This window comes from Ctenopharyngodon idella, chromosome 5, assembly GCF_019924925.1.
Source record: "Ctenopharyngodon idella isolate HZGC_01 chromosome 5, HZGC01, whole genome shotgun sequence".
NCBI lineage: Eukaryota > Metazoa > Chordata > Actinopteri > Cypriniformes > Xenocyprididae > Ctenopharyngodon > Ctenopharyngodon idella.
The window spans coordinates 7,778,831-7,797,833 of NC_067224.1; the positions used below are offsets into that span (position 1 = coordinate 7,778,831).

General features: G+C 36.8%; 4 protein-coding genes across 5 annotated transcripts in view; 1 reads left to right on the forward strand and 3 right to left on the reverse strand.

Moving 5' to 3' along the window:
• arhgef12b (Rho guanine nucleotide exchange factor (GEF) 12b) overlaps positions 1-6,294 on the forward strand; it is an 87,899-nt gene extending 81,605 nt beyond the window's left edge. The window contains 3 exon segments of the mRNA XM_051893387.1: positions 266-492; positions 2,913-2,988; positions 4,760-6,294. Of these exon segments, the coding sequence (XP_051749347.1) occupies positions 266-492; positions 2,913-2,988; positions 4,760-4,770 (314 nt within the window). The 3' untranslated portion in view covers positions 4,771-6,294.
• cenatac (centrosomal AT-AC splicing factor) lies at positions 6,251-13,355 on the reverse strand. Of its 2 annotated transcripts, none has more exons than XM_051893389.1 (11): positions 13,147-13,355; positions 11,940-12,103; positions 11,765-11,863; positions 11,571-11,637; positions 11,422-11,484; positions 11,136-11,197; positions 9,752-9,866; positions 9,630-9,660; positions 7,804-7,899; positions 6,660-6,792; positions 6,251-6,578 (listed from the first exon to the last, which is right to left on the reverse strand). In XM_051893389.1, exons 1-11 carry the CDS (start codon positions 13,261-13,263, stop codon positions 6,473-6,475), a joined length of 1,053 nt encoding a protein of 350 aa, XP_051749349.1. In that variant the 5' UTR covers positions 13,264-13,355; the 3' UTR covers positions 6,251-6,472. The 2 variants fall into 2 exon arrangements, with proteins under 2 accessions (XP_051749349.1, XP_051749348.1); XM_051893388.1 differs by having other exon boundaries at positions 9,752-9,869.
• Positions 13,356-13,788: 433 nt separating this feature from the next.
• foxr1 (forkhead box R1) lies at positions 13,789-16,483 on the reverse strand. Its single transcript, XM_051895650.1, has 6 exons — positions 16,266-16,483; positions 16,070-16,180; positions 14,907-15,139; positions 14,497-14,765; positions 14,074-14,306; positions 13,789-13,990 (listed from the first exon to the last, which is right to left on the reverse strand). Exons 1-6 carry the CDS (start codon positions 16,384-16,386, stop codon positions 13,962-13,964), a joined length of 996 nt encoding a protein of 331 aa, XP_051751610.1. The 5' UTR covers positions 16,387-16,483; the 3' UTR covers positions 13,789-13,961.
• Positions 16,484-17,007: 524 nt separating this feature from the next.
• zgc:194948 (uncharacterized protein LOC796981 homolog) lies at positions 17,008-18,594 on the reverse strand. The gene is made up of 5 exons (XM_051894534.1): positions 18,477-18,594; positions 18,192-18,341; positions 18,028-18,112; positions 17,609-17,667; positions 17,008-17,379 (listed from the first exon to the last, which is right to left on the reverse strand). The coding sequence occupies exons 1-5, from the start codon at positions 18,526-18,528 to the stop codon at positions 17,246-17,248; spliced, it is 480 nt and encodes a 159-aa protein (XP_051750494.1). The 5' UTR covers positions 18,529-18,594; the 3' UTR covers positions 17,008-17,245.
• Positions 18,595-19,003: the final 409 nt, after the last annotated feature.

Consider the following 19,003-nt stretch of genomic DNA (forward strand, 5'->3'; position numbering starts at 1 on the left):
AAAAAAGTGTTATATAGTACGGATGTGTGTAGTATGAATGTAATCCGGGCGTACTACTTTGGCATTGTTCTGTGACCTACCTCTGTCAGTCGCTTCACTGCCATTCACAAATGCCATCTTCACTTGGCACAAGTCCAAATGTGTGCATATGTTTTGCATGCTTGATTTATTTTTGGAAAATACTGTACTGAACCTACTTTTTTGCATTTACATTTACATTTTCTGTTGGCCGTATCCTGTAACCCTTCCTCTTGTTTTCTGTCAGTCTCTGCAGGCAGTTACATGGTGCTGGAGGTGTATGGAGGCTCAGGTGAGAGCAGCACAGATGATGACGTGCAGGGCAGCAGCGGGGAGCCAGTGGCCGGGGGAGACTCAGGCATTGACTTGAAGAAGCTCCTCTCTTCCTCCTCTCAGAGCAGCGGAGGACCAAACCTCAACAGACAGATCATGACCCACATACGTCTACTACAGGCCAACCTGCAGCACCTGAAGGTGACATGTTGCCCACCAAGAAAACCAGTCACAGATAGATACATATGCAATGACCAAAAAGTATTTATAGACACTTATTCAATTTTTATTATGTAATAGGGGTGTGATGAGATTTCGTGCCACAAGATCTTGTGATATTAAAAGGTGACGAGATTTATTGTCGAGGTGTAAAGCTGTCTCGCGATATCACCATGCAGACTCTACGCCTACATTACATTATGCTGCCCACCACGGCACCGCCTCCACTGTCGTTTTGCTTTTATGTAGAAATAAAAAACATTTAATTCAGTTGGATAATGGTCACTTCAATTGTAAACGTCCGCTCTGCTCATCCAGCACTAGCTGCAGAGTCGCGCACAGTGCAGCAGGAATCACAGTTCACTGATCACGTGATGAGAGTAAAGCGAGATGACTGACAAGACCATGGTGAAGGATTCGTTGTGCAACAGAGCCTGAGCGTCTGATAAATGTCTTCTCTTGTTCAATTTGTGGAAAGGAGTTCAATTAGTTCAGTCACACAGGCTCAATCAGAAGTTCTGGAAGCTCATAATTCATGTACAGTAAGGTCTGAAGAGGCTCATGTGAAATCAAACAGGAGAGAAGCCAGTCTAGTTTGTGGCAAAACGTTTCACAGTGCTTTTATATTGTTGTCTTTCAATACATATGATAAATCATACTCAGAAAGTAGAACTGAAATGACATTCATTACAAGATTAGTAAAAACATTTCAAAATGTTCTGCAGACTATTTTTTCAGTCATGAATTTTGTCATTGAGGATTTCTTAAAAATACTGTGCAAAAATCTTGTCTCGTTCTCGTGAACCCAATCTCGTGTCTCGTCTCGTGAGCCCACTGTCTCATCACACCCTATAATTTAACATGCCAAAACCAAGTGGCATCCCTTAGATCTTTTCTCAAAAGTAAGTTTACTTTTCAGGGCCAATTATTCTGTCTTTTAAAGGTGCACTATGTAACTGCATGCATTTTGTGAAAGAACATTGTTATGGTTGTGCTTCGGCTCTGGTTACTGTTCATAAAATATATATATAACCAGTTTAGATGGAAAGGATCTCAAGCTGACTAGCTGAAGACATTACTATAGCTATACCCATTAATAGACATGGTACTTCCTTGAAAATTTAAAGGGTTAGTTCACCCAAAAATGAAATTTCTGTCATTAATTACTCACCTTCATGTCGTTCCAAACCCGCAAGACCTTTGTTCATCTTCGGAACACAAATTAAGATATTTTTGATGAAATCCGACAGGTTTGTTATCTCCCATAGAAAGCAACAAAATTGTGACTACAGTGGTTCAACTTTAATGTTAAGAAGTGATGAGTATGCTTTTTGTGCTCAAAACAAAACATAAATAACGACTATATTCAACAATTTTTCCTCTTCCCTGTCAGCATCCTTCGCAGTTGGTGCAGGGAATGCAGTGCAGAGCTTCCGTGTTTACGTCTGAACGCCAGCTCAGTATTGGCCGACACTGTTCACGTGAGCACCACCACGCATGCTGACGCAGGAGCCGGTCAATACTGAGACTGACAGGGAAGAGGAAAAATTGTTGAATAAAGTCATTATTTTTTTGTTTTGTTTTTGAGCACAAAAAGTATTCTCATTGTGTCATAACATTAAGGTTGAACCACTGTAGTCACGTGGACTATTTTAACAATGTCTTCACTACTTCTCTGGATCTTGAATGTGGTAATTTCGTTGCTTTCTATGGGAGATAAAAGAAACTCTCAGATTTCATCAAAAATATCTTAATTTGTGTTCCGGAGATTAATGAATGTCTTACGGGTTTGGAACGACATGAGGGTGAGTAATTAATGACAGAAATTTCATTTTTGGATTAAGTAACCCTTTAAATCTCTCCTTGCAATGTTGCAAGCTTAGCGCACTTACTGGTTCTACGGCTGTTTAGAATTATATTCACTGAACAGTGCTAAACACATAAATTTGTATTGAAAATGTTTTAATAGTATCCCAAAAAATTGCTAGAGAAAACTAATATTCTATAGAGAAATAGATGCTGTAATTTCTGTAAATGTCCAGATATTTTATTATTTTTGACTACCAAATGAAAAAAGACCAAAAGTTTCATTTTTAATATTAACTTAGTCTGTATTCCTAAGAATATATAGCTGTCTATATATTTTAGGACAGGAGGGTCTTTGCAAGGGGATCGATATATTGGGGTCCTTGAAATTAAAACAGTTTGAAAACCCCTGATTTAATGCAAGGAGATTCATACATTTTAATGTCTGACTGAAGTGTCCAAATATTGTTTGGGCCCACTGCATGTCAGCAAATGATTTTTAGTAATTAAAAAATAAACCAAAATATACCTGTTTGGCTTAAGTTCTTCATACCTGTTTACACAAATTTGAAGTAATACTCAAATCTTTTTTTCAGGATACAGAAATCAAGTATAACCAGCTACGCCAAAGGCTATCAGAGGAAACAGCTACTGACACAGAGGAAAACAAAGGTAGTGCATTTTTGTTCTACCTGCTGGTGGTTCGGTGTTGTGCTGCCATTATAAGAGGCTTTCGCACCGGAGGAACTTTTTCATAGTTCCTAAAACTATTGGCAGAGGCACCCGGATTTTGCTGTATTTACACCACAGGAAATAGGAAATGATTTTAGTTCTAGGAGCTCCTTTGGGGGGAACTAAATTAGCTCCTACTTCAAAGTAGGGTGTAACCCAGCACTATAGGAACTATCAGTGACGTAAGTGTATGTTAATTGGCCGAACGCACACAAAACACTGGTACCCACCGTTTTTAAAAAAACCTGTGTACACGCACCGTTTATAGCCTATATATTTACTCCACAAACTAACTCTGTGAACATAGAAAACAATGATAGATGGTCCTGTCGAGTTAAGGAGAAAATCCAACATAACTTTGAGAGGACCAAGCGAAACATGATTATGTATTTCTGCTCAGCTAGTGACATTGGACATAAACCACACGGCAAACGCTAATACTTTTTCATTTACTGTCTTCTTTCTTTGTATAACAGTTCAATCTACTAACATATTAGACAGTAGGGGTGGGAATCGCAGGGTACCTCACGATAGGATCACGATACATGGCTCACGATAACGATAATATCAAGATTCTGCGATAATCGATATATTGCTAGACAATCCTATAATGATACATCACGATATCTGTCTAACTATGAAAACAAAATGCCAGTGAAAGAAGAGATACTCAGCTGTTCATCTGTGGCGATGCGTGATGCAGTAGCGCTGTCATATCTGACTCTCACACGTTTCAGTTTTAGTATTTTTGGGATAAGTAAAATTTACATGTGGTTTCAACAACCAGATGCATTTAGACTGATGCATAGACAGTTTTGACTGGAATGCGTTCCAGACCACCTCCTGAAGTGGTTTGAGCGATCAGATTTAAATCCGTCTCAAATGTGTTTCGAAGGGCATTTAGACCTGCTCTTTTCAGCTATCCGATCAGAGAAAATGCATGAAGTGACCAGGTGCAAACAGACCCTTTGACATTCCTTACACACATATACACGGGACCGTTCGAAAGCAGGCGTCTATCAGAGGAACCCTAATATATGCTTTCAAACGCTCCTGTGTATATCTAAGCACTCTGTGAAGAACGTCAAAGATGTCTACATTTGTCACATCAATAGTATAAAAGTGCGTCAAGACTTCGAACTTAAATGTGGATGGCGCATCTATTTTACTCACACTGCTGTATGCCATCCTGTTAAAAACCTCTTTTTCTTAGGCTATTTAACTTATGTTCACGTTTCCCTCATTCATGTGTTGAGCGCCGCCTTGAAGTAGCTACGCTGTGAGCAGAGAATTTATAGCACCTTATTTTATTAATTAAAATATCGATATTTGGCGCAGCGTATCGATTCTCGTATCGCACAGAGAAGGACGACGATATATTGCCATATTGATATTTTGTCCCACCCCTATAAGACAGGCTGTTAAACAAACCGTAAACTAATGAAGATGGAGAATGTGAGCACTGTGTGCTCAGGCTTTGGCGTTCTCAGCACTGTCACAATAAAGGTCCAGTGCCCTTTCAAAATAAAAGTCATAACAAACCCAGCTTACATCACTTCATAGTTCCCACTGGCGGTGCGAATGCAACCAAGAAAACGGCCCTAGAACTACCCGATGCGAAAGCCCCTATAGATATCATAAAAGAGCTTTCATTTCATAGTTCTCTTATTTGTATCTTTTTTTTTTTTCTTTTTTTTTATCCTTCTTTCAGATAAAAGTTAGTGAAGTGGAGCTCTTTCTGTTTATTGAGACAGGAGGAGACACAGAGACACTGGGCTGCTCCAGCTCTGCTTCTTCTAAAACAACGCTCATGCTCGAGACAGAATGAACAGGAGATCTGGAGATTCTGTTCACACTCACACAACAGGACAACCCCAATCACTCGCTCCAAATCTCTGCACACCAGCAGAGACAAGCGCACATCATGGTACTTTGAGAACAATTGCTATGCAAGGAAGTTTCATCGCCTCTCACTCGACCACAAGTTTTGAAGACAGAAGACAACTCAGCAAACCTCCATCGTTGTCAAAACCATGCTGTCCTGATGAACCACATTGGATGGGAAAGAAAAGATTTGAGGGTAAATGTAAGCGTGGGTCTACAAAACTCCCCCAGGTTGCATGATATTTTTTCATGAAGTTTCATTGGCTAATATTGATTCATCCAATCAAAGTACAGCTTGAGTGGTCACGTGATCTTTTACATGGGTAGCTCCACAGATCTTTGACCTCACTAGCATGTTTAATAACGATGAATGGTTAGTTCAGATAGATATTGACATAAACCGAACACCTGACTTCTGATTCAATCTGGCATGTGGTATATGTGATGTTACGATATAGAAATCATCAGCAGTGAGTGGCGTTGAAAACTTCTGACTGAAGTCCTGTAACGCTGTTAGATGTGCGGAGAATACTAGCCTAAAATGAGACGTCTCAAAGAGGAACTGCCAATGTTTGCTGACTGACGAAGGCAAATGATACTAGTATGGAAACGAGTCTGAGGATGGGCTGACGATTGTGGTGGTGTCTCTCATTCCTCCTCTCTTAATAAACCACATGCTATTTAATGAAGCTACTGAAAGCGTTTTCTCTGGCTCGCAGCCATGGGAAAACCGGACCTTTCGTAATGTTGTCGGGTTGGGCTGACGCGACGTATATCCGGCAGCTCGGCCCGATCCCTCTTTCAGATTTTCTTGGTTTTGAGAATGAAGTTAAATAGAAAGAAGCTTCAACACAGGAACTTGATGAAGACCCTTAACGGTCCATTTTAAATGTAATGTATTGTACAATTATGACCAACACTGCATCTCTTACAGAGACTTGTTTTTTCTTCTTCTTTTGCATTCTAAAGCGTTCAGTCATGTATTATTTTAACAGAAACTACTAAAAAAAGAAGAAAAATAAAAGACTGCAAGGTATCCTTTAATATTAATGTAATCTGTATTTTTATTATTCTGTCTAGACGTTTGAGGTATTTTATTATATTATTGAACATTAATATGGTCTTGGCTTTCCGTTGAGAACATGAAATAGCTCTAATAGATGAGATTCTATTAAATTTGACTGAACTGATGTATTGTTCCAAATGGAAAGAAGCTATTGCACATTGTGTCTTCATTTTATCACATTTACCTTTTGAGGAGAGTGGGAAGGATATTTTGTTTTGGATTTATGACCAAAAAAGGAAATTACACAACATCTGTAGCAAAAAAAAAAAATGTATTCAATAAACTGGAAACACAAACGGTGCTGTTCATTTCTCGTACAAATTCTTCATAACGACTGTTTCACATATTCACAAGCTGAAACAAACATAATAGCCATAATTGATGTCAAATTGAAGCCTTTACATAGTTATTCTCAATATGAGAAAAGCAATATATATGCCATTTTTCACATACAGTGTAATTGGTATATCCATTTCATAACTCTCCATTACTGAGGCCTTTTTGCTTCTTTGTTGCTTTACCATCATCTTGCCACTTCCTCTTCCCCCTAGTTTTTGCCTCCTCTTCTCTGAACTGATGCCTGAGGGGGGGGGGAAAGTGTCAGTAAGCACAATGAGAAGAATTTAATGAGCCTGCTATTTGTGCAGAAGTTAGCGCTCACCTAGACTGCCAGCGCCTGCCACTGTTCCACACGCGTCCAAAAGATGGCAGCCAGTTGGCGTCAGTGTGTGAGCTGTGGTCAAAGTTTGCACCCACACGGTTAGGCGGAAGCTTCTTGAGCTTCTCTTGCTCCTCTGTGAATCAATATTCAAGATTCCTTATTCGTAACAGTTACAGTATATACAGAATACAACTTGCAATAAACCTGGTTAATTTTTTAGATGGTTAAATGTATATTAAAAAAATAAATAAATAAAATCAAATGAAAAATATATCGCAATTAAATAAGGATAACCATAGAAGGAAGACTGTGGAAGATTGTTTTAATAGATTATTATTATAAAATGTTTAATTAAAATATAAAGTTAATAGCACTTTTGTGTAAAAAAAAAAACAAAACAAAAAAAGCATTCTTTAAAACATCTATGTTCTGCAGAGAAAAGAAATGTTTATGTTTGGAACAACATGAAGGTGAGTAAATTAAGACAAATTTCATTTTTCGGTTTCACAGACAGGGCTTAGATTAAGCCTTAGTTCAATTAGGGCATTTAAGTATATTTATAAACATAACCTAGAAAAAAAAAAACATTACTGGTGTGCATCTTGAGACAACAATGGCACTGACATATTTTAAGATATATCAGTGCAAGTTGTTTTCAGTTAAAACAGCTCAAACATGCATTTTAGTCTGGGACTAGCTTAAGCCTTGTCTGTGAAACCAGGAGTTTAAAGTATTACATTGGTGAAAGAAAGAAGTGTTCTGCACAGAGATGTTGTCTAACTCTGTCCCCGGTGTTGACAATTTTCATGCTTTGTGTTTTCAGTGTTATACGGTAGGGGGCGCAACTTCTAAAAGAGTACAGAATCTCCAGATCAAAACACGGATAAAAAAGGAGCAGAAACGAGCAAAAAAAAAAAAAAAGCAATGAAGCAGTTTTAAGGCAGAGACTGTTGTTGTTTAAAGGCAGAGACTCTGTCCTTTCTTCTGATATATTGCATGTTCAGATATTAATACAACAAAATATTCTGGGGGCAATGAACATTTTGTGAAAATGTTCAAAAATGCTGGCTGGCAACTTTAAAAAAAAAAAAAAAAACACTGGCAAGGAAAACAAAGAGTGTCACCATGAAAGTGAAGTACATACTGTGTTTGAGAAACTCCTGAAGTGAGGGGCCCATTTCCTGCTGTCCGCTGCCTGAGTCTTCATCAGGTTCCTCCAATAACCATGGCGGTACAGCACCTGCAATTCAACACAGCATGGTCAGTATTATGGCTGGGTATTGAAAATTGCAATTCCATTCAATTCCTATCTTGACTTGAAAGATTCATTTTGATATATATATATATCAGGTACAGTACGAACATTTTTCTCGAATTGTTCTGAACTAATGCTGCAAACTATACAGGGAACAATGTCTATTGGTAAGTTAAAGGGTTAGTTCACCAAAAATGAAAATTCTGTCATTAATTACTCACCCTCGTGTAGTTCGACACCCGTAAGACCTTCGTTCATCTTCGGAACACAAATTAAGATATTTTTGATAAAATCCGATGGCTCAGCGAGGCCTGCATTGCCAGCAAGACAATTAACACTTTCAATGCCAGAAAGCTACTAAAGACATATTTAAAACAGTTTATGTGACTACAGTGGTTCAACCTTAATGTTATGAAGCGACGAAAATACTTCTTTGTGATGAAATATGATTTCAAAACACCGCTTCATGAAGCTTTGAATCTTTTGTTTTGAATGAGTGGTTTCGGAGCCCATATCAAACTGCCAAAGTCACATGATTTCAGTAAACGAGGCTTCGTTACGTCATAAATGTTTCGAAATTTCAATGGTTCACCACTGGGGGGGTGTGACTTTGGCAGTTTGATACACGCTGCGAACCACTGATTCCAAACAAAAGATTCATAAAGCTTCATGAAGCAGTGTTTTGAAATCGCTAGATATTGTTGAATAAAGTCGTTATTTTGTTTTTTGGCACACAAAAAGTATTCTTGTCGCTTCATAACATTAAGGTTGAACCACTGTAGTCACATGAACTGTTTTAAATATGTCTTTAATAGCTTTCTGGGCATTTAAAGTGTTAATTGCCTTGCTGGCGATGCAGGCCTCACTGAGCCATCAGATTTCATCAAAAATATCTTAATTTGTGTTCCGAAGATGAACGAAAGTCTTACGGGTGTGGAATGACGTGAGGGTGAGTACTTAATGACAATTTTCATTTCTGGGTGATCTAACCCTTTAATATAATACTGAAGGATAAAATTACAGGTTTGTATACAATCATTTAAAGTCAGCATGAAACAGATGTTGCAATAGTCTTTTCTTCCCTATTGTGACTTATATCAGAGTGAAACATCTTCTCGAACAAGAAAAAATGTAGGGCGAGACTTGATTTTGTTTATAGGGAATTGATTGGATGGTTATGGTTTGCTATTGCTATGGCTGTTCCGCCCTCATGCCAGTAAACACGTCATCAGAGAAGAGATGGCGCTGCAAGAAGGAGGGGACGTTATTTTACTTTTTAATGACAATTGTGTTTCTACTCCAATTTGTTTTTTGAAATATAAACATTTAAACAGTGGCTGTTGTAAACACTTGTTTTCATCATGGATTTATTCATACATTGAGTTAAGTAAGAATATAATGAATAATACAGTGCATAAATTTAGCAAAAATGCTCCTCTCTAAAGTTAATTTTACTAGCTGACTAACGAGTTTATGGACATTGAATGGCTTTTCTGAGGTAAATGTGATGTTACGTGACATTTACAAGCTGTTTTATTGACGTCTTTCCGCAGTTGAGTGATAACATGAGACATGATACGGATTTCAGTAAGATGTACTGTATCTTTCAACATACCTTCTGATGTTCATTCATGTTTATTTCATGCTGTAACAAGTAGTAAAGCTAAACAGATAAATCCACATGCCAAACCCCAAACTAAATCAGTTTTACTCACCAGTATGAACATTTCCACTGCTGGCTGCATCCTGCAAATATAGACAGCAAACCAAAATGACGCCTTCCTTGTTTATTGATCCAATCAATCATAGTTGCATGTATATAGTGTAGAAAGAATACCTGGTAACCAATGAAAGTTAGGCCGAGTCCTGGCTCACTCCACTGACTGTGTGAGGCGAGATCCTTGTGGCTCGGCCCGGGCTGTGCTTCCATTTCATAAGAGCGACTATGGGACCTTCTTATCAAACATTGAAACTCATGCTTTAGATATGACAGACTCTGATTCTGATCATCAAATGATACTAAACCAGCATTCAGTTGCATACAATTTCTGTTCATCAATGCATACTACACAAACTTTTGACGGGTGCTAGTACCAGTCAAAAGTTTGGACACACCTACTCATTTATTATTATTATTAATTTTCCACATTTTATTAAAATGGTACAGTCGGCAAAAATATTTAATAAATTGAAATAAGGGAAATTATGTAGTGTTTAAAAATGTTAATTAAAATTAAATCCATTAAAAAAACGAGAAGAAAAACTAATGAAGTTCATTTATAGGTATAATATCCTATCATTTCACATGTCCAAACTTTTGACTAGTATTGTATATATGTATAAAGATTAGGGATGCACCGATCAATTTGCACCAGTATTTCTAGTAACACTGCAATTTAATGACAGCATAGTATTTTCATAATTTATAACATAGCAAATACAGAAAACTACCCCTAAAAACTAAAGCATCACAAGTACATTTAAACCATTTGCTTTGTACTGTACTCTGCACATTGACAATAAAGCTGAATATAATCTTACATACAACCAATGTAATCCGTTATACTTCCCTTCCCTTGAGTTATTTATCCGTTCTCACTCCATCTTTGCATAAATTGCACGGTATTGGATACATACAATCACACCTAACACAATACCTATCAAAAGTTTGGGGTCATATGATTTTTTAAAATGTTTTTGAAAGTCTCTTATGCTCACTAAGACTTTTTTTTTAATCAAACACATAGTAAAATCAGTAATATTGTGAAATATTACAATTTAAAATAACTTTTCTATTATAATATATTTGTAAATTAATATAGATTATTCATGCGATGTCAAAGCTGAATTTTCAGCATACTCTAGTTTCAGTGTCACATGATCCTTCAGAAATCATTCTAATATGCTGATTTGCTGCTCAGTAAACATTTCATATTATTATTGATAAAAACAGTTGTGCCGCTTAATATTTTTAAGCATTTATTCAAAATAGAAATCTTTTGTAACATTATAAATGCCTTTACTGTCACTTTTGATCAATTTAATGCATCCTTGCTGAATATAAGTATTTAAAAAAAAAAAAAAAAAATTACCCCAAACTTTTGAAATCAAGTGTATTGGAATGGATATATACAGGTATTGGAGCATTTTGGTAAATGAGTATTGGTGCATCCCTAACGTTTCAGGAGAACACTGGTCATAATTTTTTACATTTATTTTACCTGGCTGTTTGTTTATTGCTGCACTGGTCCAGTTCAGCAGGTTGTAGCAGTTCTGGATCAGGCTAAGTTTGATTCAGGAAAAGTCAACAGTAATGCTCCATGTCTCTTTAACATTATTTTCCCAGCAAAGGAATTATTTTGACAAATGCATGCTGTTTTTAAAAATGATCAACACTTGGGTTTGGAAAATTCACAAAAAACATTTTCAGTTAACATTTTCATCAAATAAACAGAACAGACGAGTACTGAGATATGGATACGCTTGGAGCATCCCAGGAAAACAAACCTCTGATAATGACTGAAGGACCTCCAGTCTGTGCTGCTCCTGAGATCGGATCACTGCAGCTTGCTGAGGAACGAAAGAAGAGAAGAAACCATCAGATATGGTCGAACCGACAACCTATTAACACAGAAAGAACTTGTAAAATGTCTTACCTGTTTAATAAACACATCCTCTTTTTCCTCAAACTGTTCAAGAGCCTTGGAAACCTCAGCCTTGAATCTAGAAAAAAAGGCATTCTTCATATATTTCTCTGTTGAACATCTGAACACTTTTACAGTAACAGTATCAGTAAATGCTATTATTGAACACAGCTATTTCCCAAAACACAAATAAGCAAGCAAGCTACCTCTCAGTTTCCTCTTCTGTTATGATAAACTTGTCTCGTAGTTTTGGATCTGCTTTATTGTCCCACCAGAACTTGTGTGTGTTTTTCCTGTGCTCTGGGCTGAAATGAAAAACGCTCTGTGAATTGACTGCAAGCTCTGCATGTGTTTCTCAAATGTTTTCATGTGTGATCTTACGTGCTCATGTGCTCCAGCAGTCCTCCATACATCACACTGATGTTACTGTCAGTCACATGTGTCTGCACCTCAAGCGAGCAGCAGTAACACCAAAACTTAACGTCATGATGGGGACTGTATTTCTCCACCTGGGGATTTTTAATGGTCCGCCGTGCTTCTTTGACCTGTAAGAACATCTGGGAATGTTATATATGTGCAGAGCTGATCTCATTTATTTCAGGTAGTGGCTCCAAACTGTATGGAAGCTTGTTTCCGCCATTGAACAAAAAATTAAAAAAAGGTAATTGCGACTTTTTATCTCACAATTCTGACAGAATTGCATGATATAAACTCACAATTGCAAGTTATAAAGTCCAATTCTGAGGGAAGTCCAATTTGTTTCTAAGAATTGCAAGAAAGATATAAACTCGCAATTTCGATAAATATAAATATAATAAAATAATAAAGTACATAAATATAATTGTAAGATAAAAAAAAAATAAGTTTATATCTTACAATTCTGACATAACTCGCAATTGTGAGCAAAAAAGTCATAATTGTGAGATGTTTATAAGTAATTCTGATTTTTTTCTCAGAATTGTGAGATAAAAAGTCGCAATTACCTTTTTTATTTTTTTATTCCTTGGTGGAAACAAGCTTCAATACATTGTAAAAGGGAAAAAGAAGTATATATTTAATTAAGACATTTGAGGTTGTCAACAATCAATCATCTGAACCCATTTATAGTTAAAGGGATAGTTAACCCAAATAATAAAATTCTGTCATCATTTACTCACCCTCAATATGTTCCAAACCTATGGAAAAAATACTATAGAAGTCAATGGGGCCCACCAACTGTTTGGTTACCCATATTCTTCAAGTTCAAAATCTCTTGTGTGTGTGTGTGTGTGTGTGTTCAGCAGAAGAAAGAACTTCATAGATGTTTGGAACAACTTGAGGGTGAGTAAATGACAGAATTTTCATTTTTGGGTGAACTATACCTTTAATGTGGTGAAGTACACCTGAACTGACTTCAAACAGCCACTTAAAAAACAACAACAAAAAAAAAAAAAAACTTGATTAAAAGGAACTGCAAAAATGGTTCACTCTTTTGGATGTTTTGTTATTTAATACAATAAAATTCAAGCATTATCTGTGACTTAGGCACCCAAATCGTATTTGGAGGCATTCTAACAGTATCTTCAGCTAGTTTAGTTAGCAAACTTACCTTCTCCATGAATTTGACAAGAACCACTTTAAGTTTACTCTGGTGGCTTTTCCCATGAATGTGTCCTTTTCCAGTAAAATCTGTTTTTCTGCAGATCGAGCAATAAAATGCTCCCATTTGGATGCTTTGGGTTTGTTTCTTTAGCCACTGCAAGCGCTAACGTTCACTTGATGTTTTCCCAAACACAGAGTGACGTTTTTTGTCGTCAAATATGCAGCATCGCCCTCTTGCGGTTGGGATGTAGAAATAAACAAAACCTTTATTAAACCTCTTCAAAGAAAAAGGCATCATTGATCAATTCAAGCAGCATACATAGAAAGAAACAGCTCAAAATGCTGCATTTATCTGATCAGAAATACAGTTTAAAAAAAAAAAAAAAAAAAAAAAAAAAAAAAAAAAATGTAATATTCTGAAATAACTTTGAAAATGTTAAATGTTATTTATTCCTGTGACTAAAGTGGCACATGATCCTTCAGAAATCATAATGTTCTGATTTTGTGCTCACGAAACATTATTAATGTTTAAAACATTTGACACACGTTATATATACATACACATACGTGTGCGTTTTTTTTTTTTTTTTTTTTAATATTTTCTAGCTGCTTTAAGGAAATAAAGAAACTACAATAACATGCATTTATTTAATAAGGCACAATAAGTACATTGAGGAAAAAGGAAACACAAAAAGAAGAAAACGATTACATAAATAATGAAATTAAAGAGAAAGGTGATATTTCACAAATTCATAAAGAAAAAATATATCTTGGCAGGTCCTGCCATCCAGCTTGATGATCTTGTCAGGGGTCAAAGTTAGATTACAGCTCTAACAACGCTTGAATCATATCTGTGATAAAGAGTGAAATCAGTTAAAACTCATTCATGTTAAACAGAATGCTGCTTATTGCAGGTGAGGATGCAAGTCCTCACCTGGATAGTTCATGCTCCTCTTCAGCATTCTGAAGGAATCTCCTGTAAGTGTATGAATTTCATCTCTCAGTCTCTGTCGGCCATCCAGAGTGAGATGCCACAGACACGACTTCCTCTTGCCATCTCCTGATACCTGCTGTGGGGTCTTTTTAAAACTGTTGCTGAAACACAAATTATGTCGGATTGTGTTTTTCCACCCATCTGGAGCTGTAAGGAAAAAGGGGAAATGCTCTCTAGAAAGACAGATGAGAAACAAGGCAAAAAGTAAATACACGTAATAATTACATATAAAATGTATGCTTTCATTTGCTATTAATAAAAAGCTATTTTATATTATACACACGTTATCTTTTGTTCATTTGTTCTAAATAAAGTTAATTTATATATGCTTGGTTCAAATCCTTAACCCTATATAAAAGAGACCTGGTGAAGTTATAGATCTGCTGTACGTTAAGACTGCCGTTACGGCTGCTGCTGAGGGCCATGGCGATGAGGATGCAGTAGTTAACAGGGGGCCGAGGCCATCCGCCGTTCTTCAGGTTGATGCTGTCCTGCAGTGCTCTCTGAAGCCTTCTGTTCTGCGTCAGGCCCAGTTTGCGAGTGGACGCTTTGGGCGTCCTCCCCTTCCGAGCACCCTTCACCTTACGACAAACAGGCACGTCTACAGAGGAGGCGTCATCTTCATCGGAGAACTGGGACAATGTGGAAATGGTTAGATATCAAATCATTTTTCACCCAGTTTGATTTTTACATGCTCTCCAAGACATAAATCTCTCAGGCATGACATTATATCAACGTGGCAAACAAAGTATGTAGTGCTATTTTACTCATACCTGATACTCGCTGGAGAGGGAGGTGTCGTGCATTGACTCATTCAGGCAGGTTTCATCAGGCAGGATCACTGGACGCACACTTTGTTCCAGAACAGGTGTGGTGGTTCTTGGCATTGTTGACAGCACTGTTGGTTTTGGGGGTGTTGGAGCTTTGGGGTGATTACTAGGGTATTTTATGGGGCAGGCTAAACTGGGATTCACCATCAACCACAGATTAGGTTGTATTTCAGGCTCTTTAAAGACAGAAACAATTGTTTGAAGTGTATAGTGAAAAGACTTGAAGAAACTTATATTTAAAAAAAAACAAAAAAAACAGGGGGGGGGGGGGGGGGGGGGGGAAGAGAGAGAGATCTTAAAGGAATGTACATAAGATTCCTATCTGAATGTATTTCATCATTTGGAACCAATCAGAAAGAACCCTCACATAAGGATTTCCAGAGAATCAAACACTATTCTAGAGGATATAGGCTAATCTGGAATTTGTACCCCTGGTTTCACAGACAAAGGCAGAAGCTAGTCCTAGACTAAAATGGATGTTTGAGCGGTTTTAACTGAAAGTAGCTTGCACTGACATATCTTAAAAAAAAAAAAAAAAAAATGCCAGTGCCATTGTTTTGTCTCAAGATGCACTCCAGTGATGTTTTTTTTTTTTTTTCCCCTTCTTCTCGAAGGCACATTTATAAAAGTTGCTTAAATGCACTAATTGAGGATCTAATCCTGACTTAATCTAAACCCTATAGGCCTGGAGAGTCTTACTGGATATGCTATACTATTTAGCAATAATGCTTGTTTAAATGGCATAATATCTTGCTATTGGGCAGAAAAAGAAACTGCCAACTGTTGAACAAAGGAAGTATTTTCCCATTTAAATAAATCAATAAAATTATTTAATTTATTTTATTTTATTGAAATTAATATTTGAATAAATTTTGTATTTGGAAACATAAAACATGTTTGAATATAAGTTTGAAATAAATAAGTTAACTTGAAAATAAATTAAAAAATAAAATAAAATAAAATAAACCCACTCGATCATAATTGGGGGGGCTTTGCAATTTAAAAAGCTTTGAAACCTCAATGGAAAACCCTCTCACTGGGAGATCTAGTTTGTTTTATGTTTAGTAATCATTGGCGATGTCATGAAAGCAGTGTGAGGAACACACCTCTGGCGCTGAGCGGGAGCAGGAAACTCCTGTGTGCTTCGGCCGGTAATGATCTTCTGGAGATTCTTGCGTAGTGCCACTGCGCCAGATACTGGTCAGTCCGCTTGTCATCTGCCAAACCATGACACTATAGTGATACTGAATAAACGGCCCTGTTTCGCATACTCGAATGAATTTCTCACTGAAATTATTTTACCGTGGTAAAACTGGTCAGTCGTCGTCGTTAACTTTATTTCTTCGTTCATGTCCCAGTCATGTAAGCCGCTGGTTAAATGAAGGTCGAGAAATCTGCTTTTGGATTGAAGCTGTAAATACATTTTGTCGGCTATGTTAGAATAGCCAACGAAACGTGTGTAAATACAACCGGGTATCTTTTTTTATTCGAAGAAATGGCGTTGTATCGATTAAGACTTAAACTGTGGCGATATCGTTCATTATATCAGGTGGGAATCATTAAGCTTCATTATTAGGAATCAAGCGTGTTCAACAAGTTTTCATTGATCATGGGGCTAATTGTCATTCTAAAATCAGTTTGTCTAGCCTATGCGCATAAGTGTTGATTATAGACTACGACAGAGTTCATACGCCTACAGATTTACACGTTTTGTGACAATATGTCCCGCTATATTTATAGAATACCATTATTTGAAACACCAAATACTATATCTAGGATGATAAAAAATCTTCCACAATATACAGCCTTTGTACGACATATTGATTAACGAGCTGTATAACTAAAAACATATAAAACGTGACACGCCCCAGCCTGACATTTTTGAAAAATACACCTCCATTGAGAACAGTTCAATCTTTCAGTTAAAAATCTGCTTGTCAGTTATGTTAAAGAAACTCATTTATGTCTAAAAACAAACAAATAACCCCCCCCCCCCCCCCCCCCCCCCCCCCCCAAAAAAAAAACAGCAACAAACATAAAACCATGTATTTAAGGAACAAGATTTATTTGAAATGCACTACACCATTCAGTTTGAAATTATTGATAAATATATATATTTACATTTGTGTAATTCCCTGTTACATCCCACACAGGTAAACTGTTACCAAATATAGACTGAAAGATAAATCTCTCTGAAATTTTCTAAATGTATCTGAAATGCATTTTAATTCTTTTTTAAATGAAATAGATTTCATGTAGTGTTGAAGTGCATCATGTTGAGCTCAGCCTGAAAAGAACACGATAATAAAGAGGCCAACCAGTAGAATCGCCATAGCCAAAGACAGAATGACGGTGATGACCACCATGGCTCCACTGCGCGCTGGAAGACCACTGTTTATTTGCTGATAATCAATGGCTGGGGGAAAAAAGACAAGAAAAACAAACAGACCTTGTTAGATAGTCATCTCACAATAACCTAATACTTAATGTTACATCTTTTTCAAGCTGGGGATTCATTCATTCTTTATTTTTTTATATATATATATTTTTTTTTGACATGATAAAAGATCAAATTGACATGTGTATCATATCACAAGTAGCTCATTAAAAATTACTGTAACATTTTTTAAATGTAAATCTATTACCGTTGGTAGTCGTATCAGTCAAGACTGTGCTTGTATCATTTTCAATTTTGTACGTCATGCTGAAAGACAAAGACATTAATAATGAGATTCAATTTGCTGAGTGATGGTCACACAAACATACACACGCACACACACGTTTTATGGGGACGCATAGACGTAATGGTTTTTATACTGTACAAACTGTATATTCTGTCCCCCTATGCCAACCCTACGCCTAAACCTACCCATCACAGAAAACTCTGCTAATTTAAATTTTCAAAAAAGATAATTCTGTATGATTTATAAGCTTGTTTCCACATGGGGGACCAAAAATGTCCACAAGGACAAGAATTTCAGAGTTTACCATATTTGTGAGGATAATTTTGTCCCCATACTGTATAGTGTTTACCTGAAATGCACACACACACACACACACATACTTGTAAGTTGTTCCATTTTTTAGGTCTTTCAGAAGGAACCCTGGCTGACTGACTGGACAGGATGGAACCGTGAAATTTTCTGTTTCTGCAAGACACACAAGTCATAATGCTTACTCTTTAGACAATGTCATGTGAACTATATTCAGGATGAAAACAATGCATACTGTTTATATTGGTGCCCAGTTCTGTGTACAGCAGCTCAACGGTCTTCGTTCCATAAGTAGAGCAGTCAGGCAGTGTCAGTAGAAAAGAGTTTGGGAATTTGCTCGCCAACACCCCATCTGTTTCAGGACTCAGCAAACTAATCGGGATTACTAAAAAGCAAATAATAATTAAAACTGTTGAATGAACACTTACTAAATGTATTTAATTACTTACTGGCAACAAATATTAAGCAACAGTAGTTTGTAGTGGTAATGTGAAGACATAAAAAAGGTTATTATTTTTACCTGCAAAGTTTAGGGGACACAATGCCCCCAGGATGAAGAGCACAGCCAACATATTGTCCTATAGAGTTACAGGTGTGTGCACGACTCACAATGCTCTGGATAAAACTGTGGGTTAGGAAATAACAGTATGGCTGAAACCAGCCAAGCAGGACTGAACGGTATTATTGAGCCAATCAGTGAGCAAAGAGAACAGGTTTGACCAGGTGTGTATAAAATAACAGCCCTTCCCTTCGATACACCTTAGGGAGGCCTTCAATCTGGAATGCATGTTCTAACTGACACGGTAAATCCTTATATTATTATTAAGACTATTGAGGGACAATGAGGCCTAACTAATATTCATAACGCTCATATTTTTTCAAACCCTTAAGACTTTAATTCTCATGTGGATCACAAAATGAGAAATCTTCAAGCTTCAAGCTAAGTCATGCGAGAGCTTTGTGGAACAAACAGACCAAAATATTTTTATTTATTACTATTGCAGGGTACATGTCTTCTTGTGAAATCAATATTGATTCTTAAGAACA

Coding starts and splice junctions, on each gene's coding strand:
- cenatac (XM_051893388.1), bottom strand. CDS start 13,263: ATGGGAGCATTTTATTGCTCGATCTGCAGAAAAACAGATTTTACTGGA. Junction 11,485..11,570: donor AGGATGTGTTTATTAAACAG/GTAAGACATTTT, acceptor TTCGTTCCTCAG/CAAGCTGCAGTGATCCGATC. Junction 6,579..6,659: donor GGCAGGCGCTGGCAGTCTAG/GTGAGCGCTAAC, acceptor CCCCCCCCTCAG/GCATCAGTTCAGAGAAGAGG.
- foxr1 (XM_051895650.1), bottom strand. CDS start 16,386: ATGTATTTACAGCTTCAATCCAAAAGCAGATTTCTCGACCTTCATTTA. Junction 14,766..14,906: donor CCCTCTCCAGCGAGTATCAG/GTATGAGTAAAA, acceptor ACATTGTCCCAG/TTCTCCGATGAAGATGACGC. Junction 14,307..14,496: donor CAGATCTATAACTTCACCAG/GTCTCTTTTATA, acceptor CTGTCTTTCTAG/AGAGCATTTCCCCTTTTTCC.
- zgc:194948 (XM_051894534.1), bottom strand. CDS start 18,528: ATGTTGGCTGTGCTCTTCATCCTGGGGGCATTGTGTCCCCTAAACTTT. Junction 18,342..18,476: donor GTGTCCCCTAAACTTTGCAG/GTAAAAATAATA, acceptor TTTGCTTTTTAG/TAATCCCGATTAGTTTGCTG. Junction 17,668..18,027: donor AAAAATGGAACAACTTACAA/GTATGTGTGTGT, acceptor TTTGTCTTTCAG/CATGACGTACAAAATTGAAA.